Source organism: Ooceraea biroi, chromosome 7 (genome assembly GCF_003672135.1).
Source record: "Ooceraea biroi isolate clonal line C1 chromosome 7, Obir_v5.4, whole genome shotgun sequence".
NCBI classification, from domain to species: Eukaryota; Metazoa; Arthropoda; class Insecta; order Hymenoptera; family Formicidae; genus Ooceraea; species Ooceraea biroi.
In genome coordinates, this window is record NC_039512.1 from 4,390,435 (window position 1) to 4,409,965 (window position 19,531).

The 19,531-nt window shown below is 39.0% G+C and overlaps 3 protein-coding genes across 7 annotated transcripts; 2 read left to right on the forward strand and 1 right to left on the reverse strand.

Annotated features, from left to right (window-relative positions):
* The first annotated feature begins 316 nt into the window (after positions 1-316).
* On the forward strand, positions 317-1,578 carry LOC105277550 (peptidyl-prolyl cis-trans isomerase). Of its 3 annotated transcripts, none has more exons than XM_011335969.3 (2): positions 317-583; positions 710-1,578. In XM_011335969.3, exon 2 carries the CDS (start codon positions 737-739, stop codon positions 1,244-1,246), a length of 510 nt encoding a protein of 169 aa, XP_011334271.1. In that variant the 5' UTR covers positions 317-583; positions 710-736; the 3' UTR covers positions 1,247-1,578. The 3 variants fall into 3 exon arrangements, with proteins under 3 accessions (XP_011334271.1, XP_011334272.1, XP_011334273.1); XM_011335970.3 differs by having other exon boundaries at positions 317-572; XM_011335971.3 differs by having other exon boundaries at positions 317-484.
* Positions 1,579-1,659: 81 nt separating this feature from the next.
* LOC105277544 (sodium/potassium/calcium exchanger 4) lies at positions 1,660-7,532 on the reverse strand. Of its 2 annotated transcripts, XM_011335958.3 has the most exons (9): positions 5,227-5,365; positions 4,796-5,020; positions 4,379-4,566; positions 4,141-4,288; positions 3,731-3,832; positions 3,183-3,242; positions 2,743-2,952; positions 2,294-2,395; positions 1,829-2,163 (listed from the first exon to the last, which is right to left on the reverse strand). In XM_011335958.3, exons 1-9 carry the CDS (start codon positions 5,363-5,365, stop codon positions 1,829-1,831), a joined length of 1,509 nt encoding a protein of 502 aa, XP_011334260.1. The 2 variants fall into 2 exon arrangements, with proteins under 2 accessions (XP_011334259.1, XP_011334260.1); XM_011335957.3 differs by having other exon boundaries at positions 1,660-2,163; positions 4,141-4,566; positions 5,227-7,532.
* Positions 7,533-8,112: 580 nt separating this feature from the next.
* LOC105277545 (sodium/potassium/calcium exchanger 4) lies at positions 8,113-18,004 on the forward strand. 2 transcript variants are annotated; one of them, XM_011335960.2, is made up of 8 exons: positions 8,113-8,212; positions 13,961-14,134; positions 14,772-14,959; positions 15,754-15,991; positions 16,267-16,401; positions 16,920-17,135; positions 17,461-17,562; positions 17,661-18,004. In XM_011335960.2, exons 1-8 carry the CDS (start codon positions 8,188-8,190, stop codon positions 18,002-18,004), a joined length of 1,422 nt encoding a protein of 473 aa, XP_011334262.1. In that variant the 5' UTR covers positions 8,113-8,187. The 2 variants fall into 2 exon arrangements, with proteins under 2 accessions (XP_011334262.1, XP_011334263.1); XM_011335961.3 differs by lacking the exon at positions 8,113-8,212 and adding an exon at positions 8,231-8,514.
* Positions 18,005-19,531: the final 1,527 nt, after the last annotated feature.

Sequence of the window (19,531 nt, forward strand, 5' to 3'; positions counted from 1 at the left end):
TGCCAATTGCATGGGGGATTCAGCGGAAAATATGTCCAATTCTTGAGCTGCTCAAGCAAATGCAGCAAATGAAATCTTACTCGAAATCCCTATGACGACGCATAACTTGCTGGATATGAATCTTGAATCGCCGTGATAAATTCGAGGAAAAGTCTTGGATTCTCGTGCACGAGAGGGAGAGAATTCGAGAAAAAGAAGCAAAGTAAAAGCTACAAATAACAAACGAACAGATTATTCATAAAAATATTTGTCTATTTAAATTGAGCGGGTTAGGATGCCATATTCACTGTTAGTTGCACTTAATCTGGGAAAGATGGTGCTGAAAGTGTGCCTGGCATCGCACAATCTCTAGTCTTCTAAAATCACATCAATATTTACTATTTTAAAAGAAGAAAATACGTTATAAGTTAAATAAACTAATAAGAAAAGAGAGAGAGATTACGCTAGTCAGCGTTAATATCGGAACAGGATTATAACAAAACAAGTACAAAAATAACACTTATTATCAATTTGCATGTAATAAAAATCAATTCCCATCAATTCTAATTAATGTAAATCTATTGTAGACTAATGTAAGTCTTTTGTAAGTACATACTGATTAATATGTGTAAGGATTATATAGAATACAATGATTTCTATTCAAGAAATTCCATTCTCACGTTGTTAACTCCAGCTGCATCGTTTTTACAATAATTTTTATTATGTCTAGCTGCAACATATCAGTCACGAATACACAATGCTTTTACCACTGGTATACTTCAACATAGCCACGGAGGACAAGCCGTTGGGCCGAATTATTATGCGATTGCGAACTGATATTGTGCCAAAGACAGCAGAAAATTTTCGTGCCCTTTGTACGGGGGAAAAGGGCTTTGGTTACAAAGGGAGTTACTTTCATCGCATAATTCCCAATTTCATGTGTCAAGGAGGTGATTTCACCCATCACAATGGTACTGGCGGAAAGTCCATCTATGGAGAAAAATTCGAGGATGAGAACTTTGATCTCAAGCACACTAGCGATGGTTTACTGTCAATGGCAAACTCTGGTCCGAACACGAATGGCTCACAATTCTTCATTACTACCTCGAAAACAACTTGGTTGGATAATAAACATGTGGTATTTGGCACCGTTATTGAAGGGATGGACGTTGTAAAGAAAATGGAAAGTTACGGCTCGACAAGTGGAAAGACATATCAAAAGATCATGATAGCAGATTGCGGCCAATTATCTGAGTATGATTACTAATATTAATTTATTAGTTTTGAAGAGAACAATTTTATAACTTTTTTTACTTGTGCAGGTTATTATTATATAAATGTTATTGCAATTATTATATAAATATTCGTGATATTTAAGTATTATAATATTATAATATAGATTGCAATTAAAATCGAAAAGTAATCATAAGTTCTCCTCTCTTAACACTGAGAACATATAATTATATCTTATCAATAATTATTTATTTACATTAATAACATTAGATCTAAAAAAATAGAATTACATTCATTATATCATAAACTCGATTTAGGCTGCTATTAATTATTTCAATATGTAAAATAAACATTACGTGTTTTTTATTAATGTGTAGAAGATAACTTTATGGATTCTTTCATTATTATTCTGGAGGGATAGAGGTATAGTAATTAAGATTTAATTAATCTTTAGAAATACGTTTATTATTGTATCGATTTATCGTAAAACAGTTATACAAACATTTTAAAAATTCGGTTATTGCAATATATAAATTCATACTTATTGTAAAATATAGAAATTCATACTTATTAAAATATATACATATTACTTTATATCTTAATAAATTTGATATTGTTAGTCGAAGCATATCGGTAAATTAACGATAAAGAATGTATTGAGTTCCACAATAGATGCGAATATCAAAAATACAGCATACATGATTAAACAGACAAGTCCAACTGTTCGATTTAATTGGAATTTGTTAATAAATAAAGCTCCGTATAAAATAATTAATGTGGAAAAGAGGGATATCGAGCTGTACACCAGACCTTGTGAATTGATCTGCACAAAGTATTCTCCAGGTACTTTTGGCAAGAATGCGGCTTTTACGAACCATGGCAGTCCGAGACACAGTAACACATCGAATACGTTTGATCCGATTGAGTTACTTATTCCCATAGCCCCGTGACCTTAAAGGAAAGAAACATTATATTTTACTACTATTCAGAAAGGACACTAAATTTAATATCTACATTCAATGTGATTTTAAAGTGTTAAATGTGTAAATTTCATATTTAGTCGGAATCTGTATTATCATACCTTGATTTGTAACAATGACGCTCGATACCGCTTCAGGTACACTCATTCCCGCCGCAAGAAAAGTTAAACCCATGATAGAATCAGGAATTCTGAGAGTATCGCCTGAAATATAAATATAACGATAGTGTAATATAATTACATGAATACTAAAATTATAAGAATTTTAATTAAATATAAAAGATTAAAAAAATTAACACAATTTTTTAAATTTAAACTTTTTATGACGTTTCTGTCACAAAGTTTTAGAGAATTATTTTTTGGCGACATTTTTATTGTAATGAAAGTTTAAGTAATATTCCAATATTTCAAATAAAGTACCTAAGTAACATTTAATTAATTAAATCAAGTATTCAAGAATAAAATTTCAGTATTTAAATATAAAGAAAATTTACTATAATAAAACTTAATAGAGATATGTAATTGATTACTGATACTACGGCAATACATACCGATAATAGTGATGACCCATCCAATAATGTACGACGAAATTGCGATCCACATTACACACATGATAAACGTAAAGACATACCAAGACTTGAACTTGCTTTTCCTACAGTCGGGAATAGTTATAAGCAATACCAGGTTGATGGGCCAAGTAATAACCCACCATATTTTTTCGCATGTCGAGTCTGGCCAGGACGTCATGTTCACAATTTCGACTAAAAAAAGTATGCAATGTATACAACATTCTACGCTACACACCTGGTTTTATTTACGTCAAAAGTTTACGGCAAGTGTATATTGCGCGCCTGCAACGAGGATGCACAAGAACGCTGCAAGTGAAATAATTATATTCTTTGTTCTGGACAAGTGCAAGAATTTTTTTTAGTTCTCAACATTCGTCCGATATTACATTATTGCATATGTTACTTGTTCCTGTGGTACATACGTGATTCGTCCTGCTCACTCGCTGAACTAAATCCACATATCTCCGTATCTTTGATGAAGTCTGATTTCAGAATGAAAGATAGCCAAGCATGAGATTACATTTCTTAGAGTAGTTATCGAATGCAATCCCTGCAAAGAGATACGTGAATTGAAAAAAATTAACAGAATTTATTCTGTGAAATCGAATCTCTAATCTACGAGAAGTCAGACATTGTCTTCAAAGATTACTAATGTCTTGCAGTTTCTTTCTATTCCTTATTTATTAACATTTTCTTTTTTATCTCTCTCATATTGCTCATTAATGAACGAAAGAAATTATTATAACGTCAACGTTATAATAATAAGATAATTAAATTAGAAGGCATCAGATAAAAATGATTTTGTTTTGATAGGAATAGAGCAAAATTTAAAAATATAAAGAAGACAATATTCCTGACCTCGTAATATTAAAAATTCGTAATTTCACAGAATGAAATTGTATCAATTTCTTTTCATTCACTTATTTTTGCAGAGGTGATCATAATAAATTATATTGTGGAGATGTCTTACTATTCGGGAGAAGGGGAGTCTCTTCACAGATATTTTTGTACTTTTTTCTTCTGGATGTTATTCGATTCATGAAATTGCTGATACGACGATTAAAGCACATTGCTGAAAACGTAAGTAGGCTTCAATCAGTAAATTATTTTACGTTACGTAATTACACCCGCTCGGAGAAACAGCTCTAACAATCACTTGCTGTTGAATTCTTCCTTTTAAACAAATTATTATATAACAATTGTGTATGCAGTGTTTTTGTTTGTCTGTGATTTGTGTGTGTAATTTCTGATGTTTCTAATCATGTATTTCTAAATTTAATATAATTATGTTATAATTAATGTTTAATATAATTAATTAGGTTGCATCAATAAGAGAATTATTCTCCACAATTACACGTGAAAGAAGCCGTCGTGTATCACCTGTTATGTACAGAACGTAACAAGAGACGAGGATAAGCGCCTCGTACCACTCGATGCGTCCGTCCCGCAGAGTCAGGATCAGAAGAAGCACCGTAAAGGCATACGCCAGCGTATCCCGTGAGACGGGCCACAACTCCAAGTTCAGCACCTTCGGCGAAGACGATGATCGTGATAAGGGGTCTCGCGCGAGTGCGAAGAAAAACTCAAAAATTGCGTAAAAAATCGATTTGCAACGTACCTCGTTTGCGAAGAGTGCACAGCACGCGGGTACGGCCAGTATGTTGAACACTGCGGAACCGACGATGGTACCGACTCCCAGATCACCTTCCGTCACGAAAGTACCAATGATGTTGATGAACAATTCCGGACTGGAGCTCGCAGCCGCCATTACGGTCGCGCCGGCCACATCCTCCGTAACGTCAAGCTCTGTCGAGACATTTATTATTCCGCGTTACGTACGTCCGGTGTGGAAGAAAAAAAATTACAGCGAAACAATAGGAACCAGTACAGATATCGAAACGGAAGTAATACGCCAAACTGCGCTGTCTTACGCTCGTTGCAGCGAAAGAAAGAGTGAGATTGCAGAGAGGGCATATTACTCGGGAGAACGGTGTGAATGCTGAACAATCCTTCTGTATAAACGACGTATACTCACTCTCGCAAATTTTCTTAATAGAGGGAACGAAAAAGTCGTCGCAGACAATGGCTAGTAATAAAAACAGATAAATAGCGATGACGAAGTGGATAATTATAAATCCTGCCTGTCTTTGCTGCCGCGTTAGTCCGTCGGATGGGAATTCTTTGATTGCTGGCGGCGTGCAGTTATAACTGTCGTTCCCTTGCAGTTCGAGCTCGCTCGCCTGCAGCAATCTACGTCCTCCTGGAGTGCGAGAAAGAAAGCATCACGGTTAATACGCAAAGATTAACATGTAATAATGCAAATTCAATTTCTGCGCAGGCATTTATTCCAGCAACGGTTTAATTGCCGAAGGAATCCTCTGCCGCTCTCGCGCCTCTGCGGGTGCCTGAAAAGAACTGGAGGACTCCTCCAGACCGGCAGGAATCCGTATTTTCTTGTATACTCACGCCAATCCGTCGCGCGGCCGACGTTTGTCGTACTGTCAGAGAATAGTCCCATCATATTGACGCAAAAAAAGTACGTAGCTGGTATAATAATAACGAAAAATATCCGGTATCCGATCATACTTCTGTGACGCCATGCCATCCTTCGTTACGTAAGACCGTGCGCGAGAGAACTCTTCGGGTGTAACGAAAATTCGCGGTGTGCGCTTGTAATACGATCGTGCGATGCTCCTCCTGGTAATTCCGTCGCGACGTGACACGCAGTGGCTACCTGCCGCTTATCCGACACTTAGAGTTTGACTACACGCTTATATTTTTCGTCTGCCGGAGATTTATCGCGCTTAGCGGCGCCGATAAGATACTGCATACAGTAATCATCTATCCCTTCGATTGGCCGCGCGAAGGAAACTTTCCGACAGCCTGGCACCGTCGCGCTTCCGTCCTTCGGCATCGCGACTCCTGCGTCGTGAATTTGGATTTTATTACATATGATGGGCGGATATCTCCCTGGTCGTGCTCGACGAGTTTGCACTGCATATCTCGATATGCTCCCGGGCAATACACCTCGTGTTGCCCGACGGTGAAACGTATGCCGTCCCGTTGTTCCTCGCCTCGAGATCGTCATGTGATTGCGCTTATCGAATAAAGTTGCCCTGACCGTGCACGTGGTATTGATTAAAATTTATTTATTCCAAGTGTGAGTCGTACGTAGAGCGATATCGCCCGAGCGGGCGGCAATATCTCTGAAATCATGCGAATTCGCACGTTCGACTCCTGCGTTCTTTCTTTTTCAGATATATATGTAAGGAGAGCAATATCGCGGCGCGAATAGAAAAATCGTATCTGACGGAAGAAAGAATATTCCATTGACATGCTTTTGGGTCTTTCTCATCTATTTGTTAAGAGGTTTATTTTTTATCGATGCGACAAGCATTGAGATAACGTGTATACGAGTTAAATAAATTGGAGAACATTCTGATGTTTTTGATAATATAATGAGAATTTTAACTTTCCCTCTAGATGTAGTAGATTATAATTTCTGTAAAATATTTTATCTAGATGATATATTTTTTGCTTATGTAAATTGAAAAAGAGTGGAGATGATTTTGACAGCGCACTTGACTCAAAAATGTTTATTCCACCGCTGGTCTATCGTACGATGCACAATAAAATTGAGTGCAAACATCACTGCGATATTTAATACCAAAAACTCAGTATCACATGGGTATCGTTAAATACAATAAGAGAAGGAACAAGACGAAAACGTGAAAACACACTCAAGATGTATGAGTTGTTTTTTTTTAAAAAAAGAAACGCGTTACTACGGATATAATAATTTTAACTAATATAATAATTTTAACTATCACGTCCACTGATCATCAATACGACATAAGGGAGGCAAAATAAAAATCCTAACATAAATACGTATAAATGACGTGCGGCTTATTAAATGTCAATAGACTGTATTGTATAAAGATGTATAATTATACGATGCTTATTTAATATATTTAATAAAAGAGTTACATTATATTCTTGGCTACAATACTTAGGAATGTATGGATGATGTGATATTACGGATATACGCAATGATAAAGAATTGATATCAATGCAATATATAGAACAAATATTTACGTTATTATCGAGAATTGGTATCACGTGCGTTTTGATATTAGTTGTTAGATTACATTCAAATTGTTTTGTTAGATAAATATCTCATCTCAGAATCAAACGCTTTGTGCGCATCTTCCGCAACCTTTAAAGATAATCTGTATGAACCTTCAAAGAATATAATGCCAGACTTCGGCAGAAACCGAACAGAATTTGTCGTTTCCAATGTATTCAGATGAAATGTACTGCAGATCCTGCTCGTTTTTTGCCAACCTGCTGGCAGAATTTGCTGAGCAGGTTCTGCCAGCAGATTATAAGCCGAATGCGGACATAACGGATGCCAAATTTCCAGCAAGTTTTATGGAAATCTGTTGGCATACTGCTTGCATTTTGCTTACTGGGTATGAACAGACATAAAATAACTGACGTTCGTGTAATGTAATCAAACGTATTGTTAAATTTACAAATTTATTTATATCTCGAAGGCTAAACGAAGCAATTTGTATAATCTTTTCTCATGCAATTTATGTCTTAATGTATGTAATATGATTATTATTGAAGAAGTTATTTTATAAAAATTGTTATGTGTGACTTAATTTTCAAAATGTAAAAGCTTTGTAATTTGAATTGTAATTCTAAAACATTTGATACGTTTATAATCTGGTAACAATAAATATTAAAATTTGTAAATGTTTAATTACAAAATGCACAAACGTAAATAATTAGGTGAAAAATAATGTATTAAATCATGACCTGCGTTTAATTCCAATACAGATACAGAGGCATAAGATAAATCAACATAGACAGTTTAAAGGCTCAGTGCGCTTGCACTGGTCCAGTTGTTGCACACATGCAAATGCATAATGTAAACGTAACAGGAGATTCTAATCTAGCCATCTCTCTTACTTATGTGAGGAGGAGAAGAGAGAGAGAGACAGCCCACTTGGCATTTATCTCCGTCTGCTAATTATTAATCATATAAAAGAACAATGGTTGTAAGCTCCCATCTTTCTGATGCGCTACAGTATCGTTTTGACGAATCACGAATAGTGTGAATTAGCGATACATTTACTTCCAAAATTATATTGGAATGCGTGTTGCTTTCCTCTCGTCTTGCGTCACATTGATATCACAATTTCTGGCAATTAACGGACCATGCGAAACGCTTGTTTGCAATTGTAAATTTTGGAACACCATTGGCTCCAAGTTGAGAAAGGCTTCACCTACATGCGGTACAATTCAGCATCAGGCGCTACGTGCGAGAGAAGAGACAGAAGGAGGGGCAATTCCAACAAACGATGTCGGACTTCGGAGTAGGTGTTAATGTAGTATGTGTGTGACAACGGGATTGACAACATGGATACGACTGACCTAGGAGGAGGTGTGTTTGAATCTTATTTTCAATAATATCATCGGGACCGGTCGTGTTAAAACAGTTTCGCACGAAGCGAGGACGGTGTGAGCCGTGAGCGCAGGGAAATATGTCGATCGCGAGAAACCACGGCGAGACTTGGGAAAAAAAACGAGAAAAAAGAGAGAGAAAATGGAAGGAATGACCAGAGGGAGACTGCGAAAAGAGAGAACGTGCATTTCATGTGCCTTCTTCGGTCGACTCGCTTTTGGCACTTTGCGTTTTGCTGCAAGGGAGTTACGCTGTGAAGACGCGGCGAATGTGCGAATTCGGTAGGATAATGCCTCGTTACGGGTTGTACGTGGTGCTGATCGCGAAATCGCGAACGAAATCGCGAGCGAGGAGCCGCCGAATGGTGAAGAAAGTGTTCCTGAAAGTCATGTACACGCTGAACAGGTCCCCCTTATTCCGCACTCGCGATAATCGTGACGATAAAGTCAATAGCGAATACTCAGGCAGACCATATATGTATACTTACAGTTCCTCTCACCCTCATTTTTTGTTTTTTCTGTATATATTCTATATTTTATTCTATTTTTTTACATCTGTCAGATTCATATATTTATTTTTTCTGCTATGCTTTTCTCTGTTTCTCTCTGATTTTTTGAATAATTTTGATACCGGGATATTCTGCGTTTAAAGCTACCTCTAAAGCTTCTCTAAAGCTTCTCTCTAAAGCTTTTCAGCTTTACTTTATCTGGATGCAGTACTCTCTAAAAGCGCTCTTCTCTTTCGCTCTCTGTTCTGCAATTTTTCTCGCTCCGACCTAATTTTAAATAATTAATGTTTGAGGTTTCTTGAAATTTTTAGAACATGAAATTCGCACAGTATGCATTACTGAGAGGTAAATATAACTTGCTGCACGCTTGAGTTATGCAGTGAGCATGCAAATAATGCATTTGATGTCTTTGAAATATTAAACGATTTGTAATATAACTTGACAGAATTCTGATATTAGTAATAAAACTGGCGTTTCTCGAATAACTGATCAATACGTTATTGCATTGGACATACTAATACAATAAAATCGATAATTATATCCTGCCTAGAGTGCAGGAATGAGCTTTTAATATGCTAATTTGAACGCATGAATAACAATAATATGTATGCATTCTATTAAGTAATTATATTCAAACATACTCTTCTGTCAACAACGTAACAACTAGAGAATTACGTATATTTTTCATGTTAACGAATAATTTGATGTATAAAAGCATTTTAACTTAATTAGAGTTACTCGCTAAAATATAATACCTCCGGAAAGATATCAGTGTAAATAGCAATACAACACGATACCGCATAATTTTTTAATGGATTTGCTTTTAACGGTAATATGGTTACACTGAAAATAAAAGTGACAATGAAATCAGATTATTGGAGATGTCATCTTCATTGCAAATATATCATTTTCGTGATCGATAAAGACATCGTCGTTTTTATCGATCACGAAAGAAATTAAGAAACTAACGATATAAATGTCTGCAAAATGCTCAAAATGCTTGTTTATCTTACACTCCATAGTTAACATACCTTTAAACTATTTACGAGGATTTCGATTAATGGCATAATAAAAGGCATATAGATGTTTAAAAATTTTCCTTAACTCTGCGTGTTAGACAAATTATCTGCTTCTTGCTGTGTGTAGTTACATTGACCTTTAATAAGAATAACGAAGAAGGATAGTGAAACTATTAATGCGTTTATTAAAGCCAGCGATGAGGATATAGATAGCTTAAGACGGTTAATTAACCATCATCAATCAACGGAATAATAAGAATTAACGAATATGACGTTCGTTCATCATCTATCATTTTAATCCACTGCTCTTTGTCATTCACTTGTCCAACATGACCTGTCAATCGCTCAATATCACATATCAACTAAGCAGACTATGCTTTAGAGCGCATTACGGGCAGATTTATGTCTACAAAAATTCAATTTAGAAGGAAATATCTATTTAAAATGGCTCAAATGTCTATTATTATTATTCCGTGGAAAGGCAAAAAGGTCTTATTCACATTATACTTACAATAGAATACATTTACAAATTACAATAAACTTAAATCTGCTTAACTCGTAATTCTATTATATCTTAAAGAATATTGACAAGAAGAATAATATGTAACAAAATATTTGGCTGTAAAATAGCTCTATTATTCTAAATTCTTCGAATCGAATGTTTGTTAAAATATCGAGAACAATAAATTGACGTTTATCTTCGCGATTAGTTGGAAGTCAGAAGTCGCAGAATTACTGCAACACTTCTTCTTTATCTTAATCATAACAGCGTAATAGCGATAATAAACACTTCTATAATACGTTTTCTCTTCGATCATGAAACAGAAAACGCAGAATGCAGGATACGGAAAGCGTGCATCTTCGCGCGAGTTTGCGTTCGCGGTCGCGCGGCGTCGTTTCAGAGATCGGACAAAATGGAGTACGAGGACTGCTTCGGGACGGAGGAAAAGAGTCTTGATGATCGCAAAAATATCATGCTGATCAGCAAGTCGGTTCACCGATGATCTATCCATCGGTCTACCGTCTGCCGGCAACCGGCGACGGCATCGCCGCGCCCTTCCGACCGAACCGCCGGAGAGCCCGAGTCGTTGAGTCTCGTCGTGATATATCTAGTTTATACGACGTACATTAGACATGAATGGCATCTGTTCTGCCAAGTTGAATGAGAGCAATTTAACTTCTTTAGGTTGCTTAATCGGTAGGAAGTCACATCCAGTCACACAGCGGTGTAACCTGCAAGAGGCACCAATACGCGCATGTCGTTCGCATGTCTCATGCCTCCAAACGGCCGGGGTGGAAGGGCGGGGAAGAAATATTAATGTATAGCAAGTGTAAAAAATCTACGAGAAGAGAGATAAATAATATTGCTGTTAATTTAAACTTCTTTTCTTTCCTCTTTTTTTTCTTTCTTTTTTTTTGCCTTATGGTCGTACAATATGCGACACCGCCAACGTTGCAGATATGGCGGCGCAATTAGATAAAATCCGGCACGAACTTAACGCTGTTACACCCGGCGATATTTAATCCTTTGAGAGGAGAATTTTAACGTCGGACGTTAACTAATCCGATAAAGTGGGTCGCTAATACAGTTCGCGGAAAATGATGTAAGCGACTTTGAAGTAATTATTGTATATTGTTTCTTATTGAGAAAAATGTCTGCAACGTGTCTTGATTGACGCATACGTGATTATTATTTTTTGTGAAATTTTCGCAGTAGTAAGTAGACGAGGATAATTTAAAAGACAATTACTAGATAAGTAAAGTGTGCAAATACAGCGACAAGGCAGTTGCGTTAGTAGACGCTAACGTGTGCCGTGCGTCACATTTGCATCTCAGTCAAGTAATTTGATGGTTCAAACGCGAGAATTTGCTAAGAGAACTCGATGTAAATGACAATCACGAATACATGTATGAGATTTCAGTCGAAGGAAATATTGTTCGGATCGATTAAAACAGATCATATAGTCGAAAAATATCGGAATCTCTAACGCGTCTGTTACGTCTATTACGTCTGACATTAATCAAATCAGCACGCAATCAAAACTCGAATGATACACCGCATAGTAATATATTTTCAAACGCTGATAATATGCGAACAGGAAACTGCAACGTCTCGAGCTTAATTAGAAGCACGTAGTTTCGAAACGTAGAAATTCGCCGAGTTTTCGGTACAGCGTGATGGCTAAAAAAAGAAAAAATTCGGCAATTAGCAGGAAGGTCGATGGTGACGCGTCCCAAAATGCAGGGAACACGCCCACATAACATTTTGCAAGTATTTTGCTAAGAATTTGCTCAGAAATGTTGCAAACAAAATGGCAACAAGGTGAGTCCTCATTTGTTTCAATATTGGTAGCAAAGAAACACGAAACAGCAACTTTACAGCACCTTTGGGGCAACAGTTGCGGTGAAAAATATATAATTATGGCATTATGTCAACAAAAGTGTGGCAAAAGTTAATTTCTGTCATTATTATAGCAACATGACAGCAATAATTGCCAGCAAACAGATTGCACTACTTTGCTTTAGCAAAAAATGTTATCTGGCGGTTTGACAGTTCGGTAAACGGTCCGTAACGAATCGCCTTTGAAAATTCGCCCTGCTAAAATTGATTTAACGAGCGTGCTGCTCATATGAGCGGTGCGTGTGCACGATCAATCGCGCGCGTTTCCCATGTACATGCCTACGGACACCTTTGTACAAGCCGGCACCGGTAGTTTGCCAAATAATTCGGCACGACACGACGGTTCCACAAAATTGCAGTAATGGCGAACGGTAACGAGACGTTTCCTACTTGGCGTATCGTTATCTCACCACCACACGATCCGATTTGGACATCACACCGTCTCGCCGGCCTCGCAAGCGTGTGCCGTGCGTGTGCGTGCGTGTGACATTTCGTGTCGTCCAGCGTTTCAGCGAGAATGTTCCTATTCGGCGAGTCAACGTACGTGCTAATATACCGATTTCGTAATCGCCGATCTACCTCTCCTCGTTCCACGACAACCGTTCCCCTTTAGCGCCAGAACGAGAGCCGGCGACTCTAAGAAGATAATAGTTAACTTTAAGCTCTTCCCTCTGCTCTTATCGTATTAATCCAAGGAGCTGGTCACGAGTCGGGAAAAAGCTTTATGTTAAAGTGGCAAACACGTAATTGACTCTTGTGCCGTAATACGCTCGAGGATGTAACGCGAATGCGACGGAAAGGCGATTGAATTATAGTTGGCGATCTATCGTTTCTTTCTTTCAATATCGTATCATATCGAACATCGAATATTCGGAGTCCTGAAATGCCGCCGGTTGCGATTTGAAGGTCTTGAAAGAGAAGCTCCGGAAAAGCGACTTGAAACCGAAAAAATCAATAGGAACGGAGGCGTTTCGCGTTAAATACGGATCGGTTGATACGTATTACTGGTTTTTCCATAGTACTTTGCGTTACGCAACGATAAGAATGTATTTCGGATACAAGCGTGTCTGGGTGCGGTACATCCGGAATCGGCATTATGCGAACGCCACGAATGACACAGGGTGCGGCGAAAATCATCGCACAAGCGAAGATACTTCGCAGAACAAAAAAGGGGGGGAAAATAGAACTGGAATCGTGAAATAGGATCGAAGATATATGGTTGTTTATGTCGATGTCGATATAATAAGACCGATAATAATAAAAGTGAGGGGCAGGAGGAACGAATGAAGAAAATACGTGCGTGCGCGCGCGTCCTACTACCTACCACCGATTATGTCCGATTACTGCGTTTATGGTGCTCGTGAAATCGATAAAGTAAATCAAGGCACATCCGTCACAAGACCAATGCCCTCCGTGGAATGCGACGATTGTGTTTGTACGTGTCATAAAATTTATTACGTAGCGGGGAGGAAGGAGGACTCGAACAAAATCACGTCGTCCCTTTAATATGACGCAAGTTACACTGCTCATTTACGATTTCTCTTTTACAGATTTGGCAGAGTTTCTGGAAATGATTTCCTGATAGAGTGCGAAGATCGATAAAATAATAATAACAATATTAATATGAAATTGTAAATCATTAAAGCTTATTTGCTATAGCAATTCAGCCGATAAGAACGAAGAAAGTTGAAAAGAATTTTAAATGAGGAGATAAACGTTGCGCTGTGGATGCTGACGATGATCGCGTTATGATTCTCTTAAATTGTGCATTTTCTTTAAGGGTGTCTTTACGTTTTTAGGTATAAATTGTACGCCACCGGCTATAGAAGATTTTCCACACGATCTGTTTGATGAGGAGCAAAGACGAGGCGGTGCCGTTGTCGTACATGTCATCGTGTCGCTTTACTTATTTATCGCTTTAGCAGTAGTATGCGATAAATTCTTCGTACCTGCTGTAGAAAAAATATGTCACGGTAAGGATTCAATTGTATATTTTTTTAACGCTATGTCGCTTGCATGTACTGCTGCTGCTTTCGATTGTTTCCAAGAGAGGAGTTCAAGTTTGCAAAAATTTGTTTGAAACTAACATTTGTTTAATCAAAGTTGGCGCAAGTCACGCCGGTACAATCAACCTCAATAAAACAAGACTTAATGTACAGATCGGATCAAAACAGATCAGTTTAACACGCTTAGCAACGCCACGCTGATTCCATGCAAGCGCCTGAAACACACGTTGCGCGAATCGATGCCTATGCTGCAGCATCTGCGTCACTGCGGGCGCTGGATATCTTCAACGGCGTAATTGTCTCTCGTTCTGTAGAGAGCTGGTCTCGCATTTTTCGCAAACGCGAAATGCACGCTCCGCAACATCTCTGCAATTTATTTTACTGCTAACTGCAGCCGCTCGATTTCGAATTCGAATTTGCGAGGCACGAATGTCGCGTTTATTGTCATTCCATCTCTTCATCCGTTACTCGAAACAGAGTTGTGTAAAATGTCAAATTGACATTTAGTCTATTTAGCGATAACGTTCGAGAATTTCATTTACTCTTCGTGGATGTAATGTTACAGGGACAAAAATAATAAATTAACGTTGACATCGTGTTTCAGCGCTCTCGATGTCAAAAGATGTAGCCGGCGCAACGTTTATGGCGGCGGCAACGTCGGCTCCAGAATTATTCGTGAATGCCATCGGAACATTCATCACGGAAGGTGACATTGGCGTCGGGACGATAGTAGGTTCCGCAGTATTCAACATTCTGGCTGTCCCAGCCTGCTGCGGCATCGGTGCGGGAATGGTAAGTTGCCAAGTATTCTAAAAGTTTTGGGTAATTTAACAGATGCCAATTGAAAGAGAGATAACATGAAAGAGATAGAAAGAGAGAGAAATTGCAAGATTGGAAGAGTGTCAGGTGTGTCAATTACATAAACTTCTTACTTAGATAATTATGAATAAGTCGCAACTTATATAGACTTCATTGCTATCAATCAGATATAATTGGTATCAGATACCGATTGATACCGATAACACTGAGCAACTGATATCAATGTGCGTCATGGAATTGTCAAAAATGCGTCACAGCCAGAGTTATACGTATGTCGGCATTATTGGAATTAGTGCACATATGGCAGTCGTATGCACGCCCGTATATCATGTATAAATGTGATTAATAATAATAAGCTCGAGATGAACAAAAAAAAACTACGCAGTGTATATCACACTCACAAGATATTTCTTTCGTTGGAAGCTCTGCAATCTTTGGTAGAGCTCTTTAGCGGATACAATAAGATATTATTTTTTATCTGTTTTATATGGTATTTACGTTGAAAAAAATATTTAATCTAAAACTAATATAATCCCAAAAATAATTCAAATTCGACAATATTCACTACACGCAAGAATGCTATTGAATATTCAAGAATTGAATATCCACTGGATATTCGCTTTAACATTCTCTCTCACTATGGATGTTTCATAAAACGACTATTTTATATTCAGTGTATTAAGAATTATTCTCTAGACATCCACGAATGTTTATTAAAGATTTGTATTTCAATGTAGCTCGTAATAACGAGGTTTTCTCATACATAGGTGGTGCCTCTGGATTGGTGGCCCGTTAGTAGAGATTGTCTCGCTTATGGCGTCACGGTCGCTATTTTAATATGCATTATACACGACGAGCGAGTGGAATGGTACGAGGCGTTAACATTGGTGCTCTTGTATATTGTTTACATCGCCGTGATGTATTGGGATAAATCGTTCCAACGGTGTACAAGATTTCGTACAAACGACGATCAGATGTCCTCGGATGGCCGCCGAGTTACATCAGGTAAGATAATGATTTCGATTTTTCAATTGCAGCTTAATGAATACGTTTTATACACTGTAAAATCAGAAAGAAATGAAAATCAACGCAACTTGAAATAAATGTCTATGTAACTAAAGAACGAATATTGATACTGATAATAAAAGAAGAAATAGCAAATTTTGGCTCGCGCGAATCTCGAGGATGCCAGAGAAGACATTTTACGAGCATTTATGGCTTCGAATATTACAATGTACATACTGGCTTATCGTAGAATACATAGCGCGTTTTTCTCACAGATGCCAGCGACATTCACTTACCAAGATCTGACATAAAATTGCAATCGCCTGGAGATTGTGTGGAGCAAATAGCCACTATCGACGTGCCGTTGCAGAATGGCGGGACAAAGACGCAGGAGGAAAATCCAGATCCTAGTGAGTTTGTTTGTGCTATCGTGAATTTGTTATTGCTATTTTTGATTATAAATTTTTACGTGCTTACGTGAATTTTTTGTGAAATAAAGTGTAATCCATCGCGCAAAAATTATACGTAATAGTCGTAATGGACAAGTATTTACTCTCCTACTCTATAATCTAATCAAATCGATTTCTATTATCGCACGTATCGATGATACCTCTGCACACTTGTCAACGTAACGACAGTATTCACAAATATTAGTAAAGCGACGCGCAATATGTCACGAAAGCCGCTTGATCGGTCAAGTGCATTTAAGTACGTGGAATTAAATGGAAATTTCCAAAACAATATCCGTCAAGATCAGAGATTAGAGATTATTTAAATAGGCGGATTCGACGCAGCTATTACATTTTGTATACGTTGTCATTAATTCACCGAATTACGCGCGAGATCTTTAAAAGGCATGAATGTAAAAATCATAAGCGCGGAAATATCCGTCAAATTTAAGATTTACGTAATATATTTTATATAACAGATTATGAGTATGAGCTCTCAGTGTGGCCGGCGCATGCTGGATGGTTGAGAAAGACTGCTTGGGTCACGACGTGGCCCATTCACCTGATATTCATGTGCACAATTCCTGACTGCGAGAAGCCTCGTTACAAGAATTGGTTTCCCTTTACATTCGTGATGTGCATCGTTTGGATTGGATCGCTCAGTTATGTAGTAGCGTGGATGATCACTATAATTGGTGAGTGACGGCGATTCCAATTTCATGTTTAATTATAAACAAGTGCGTCAAACCTCAAGTATTCGGAAGAAGAATAGTAAAACTTTTATTAAGAAAATATCGAGTCAAAATTGACATTTTGTATGCACGAATAAGGCATAAGTGAACCAGTCAAAGATCGTTTCTTTCTATAAAAGAGTCCAAGTGCTGCTTTAATCCTTTCATCACCGTTTACGATAAAAGAGCAATAGAAAAAAGACAAATATGATGAAAAAATGTATATACATATATATAGAAGAATCTTTTATCTGACATACGCACAAACACGTACTCTGTCTTCTTTCAGGCGACACACTCAAGATACCAGATTCCGTAATGGGCATCACTTTTCTCGCGGCGGGAACCAGCGTACCCGAAGCCGTGTCGAGCGTGATCGTTGCGAAACAAGGTATCCCAAGACAGAGAGATAACCGGACAGATAAATGCTTATGCGCTTATGATCCACTTTTTTCTCTGTGCTTCTACCATCGTTCTTTGTTGGTCTAGGGCATGGTTCGATGGGCATCAGCAATTCGATAGGCTCGAACACGTTCGACATACTGCTTTGTCTCGGACTACCCTGGCTGATCAAGTCGTCTTTCTCGCCCACGCAGCCCGGCAGGCATTACATCAGCATCAATTCCGGCGGGTTGGAATACAGCGCCATATCGCTGCTGTCGACGTTGATGCTGCTGTACATCGCGTTCGCCTCCAACAGGTTCCAGCTCGACAGGAAAGTGGGCCGCGCCTGCTTGTGCATGTACGCCGTCTTCCTCATACTGGCGTCGCTGATCGAGCTCAACGTATTCTTCATGGTAAACCTGCCCACCTGCCAAAGGACGGTGAAATGATCGGGAGCGCCGGGACGACGACGCGAACCGCCCGCAATGATGTCCGGGCGCGGCTCCGCTCGCAATCCGCGCAATCCGGAAAATGTTCTCTCCCCGAGCTCACCGAGAGACCCGCTCGTGCGAGGGGTGTTTATTCCATTCCAGCAACACGGGACAGCTCGCCGTGTGTACAGTTGTAATATCACCAATGTTATCGCCATGCTAGAACCATGACAGTAATGCATTTTGTATTTACTTACATAGAATCTCTCTCTGCTCTAGAATCTCTCTGTTTCCAACGCTCTCTTTTTACCTGTATTTGCCTTTTTCGGCTGATCACACATTTTGATCATTCTCGCGTCAACATGAGCTGTCGCTCGTGCTCTCCAAACCATCGAGCGTCATTCGATCGTAATGCGTTCTTCAAACCTGGTTACTCCTCTGCCCTCGAACTCGTACTCACCATCAGCATTCACGTCATTCTTGAATATTAGCTTACATGTCTCTTTTCGTTCCACACGATACCTTTTATGTCCTTTCTTTTATTTCACCCACCTCGTCCTCTTTTTCTATCATCACTTTTATTTGTATCGATATCAGCTCTCTTTTTTTTCCTCGTTTCTTCGCTTATCCTTCTCTTAAGGTACGATCATTGTGCTTACGGCCATATTGCGTGCGCCGAAGGATCAACAACTTACGATTAGCCACAGTAACGAGCCACGGATCTCATGTCGCACGATCGGAGGTTCGCCCTCAGAATCTCGAACGTGTGCGTCGAAGGCGACGTCGTCGGAAGCCGGCGAGAGTGCCTCTTGGCACCATAACGCGCGCTACACCAGGGTGGTGATCAAGGAAGGACGCTCCGCGACTGTGTCTAATTGTACGAGAAAGCGCGAGGAAGACTGCCGTTCCGTCGAGCGTATCGCAGATACCCCCGGCACCAGTGTGTAACCGCGAGAATGTGTAATTAATGTTTTAACGCGAGTGAACGTCATCGAGTAGCAAAGCGACAGCAAGGCAACAGCAAGGCAACAACCGTCGTCCGTGTCGCCTCGCACGGAGTCCACTATTGATCGCGAATCGAATCCTGTTGCGTCCATCCGACAGCTCGATGCGACGAACTCTTCATAAGGAACAGCCGCCGTTAGCGAGTACCGCCGCGTAGTTGCTCGGCGAGTGCATCCGGTTTCCGCGTCTCCGCCGGAAACTGTCGGCGACGTGTATCCCAGGAACGGCGGAGGTTCTCCCTTTTTGATCACGTGCCTCGTCATACCGTTGTTGTAAAGAGAAACACACACCCACATGTACATGTACGAAGCAAGCCGTCGCGCGCGACACACCTTTCTGCGATACACCTTCACATTGCGACACACAAAATCAAGTGACTGTAAATGTGTCTAGATAAAACCGTAACTTAACATTTAATAAAAGTACTGTAATAAATTATTAAAGTAATACAGCCGAAGTTGCATCGATTCCCGTCCACTTTCTGCGAGCGTAGAGGTTTCTGTGTTTGCGCTTTTGTACGTCCGTCAGTTTCGGTGTTGA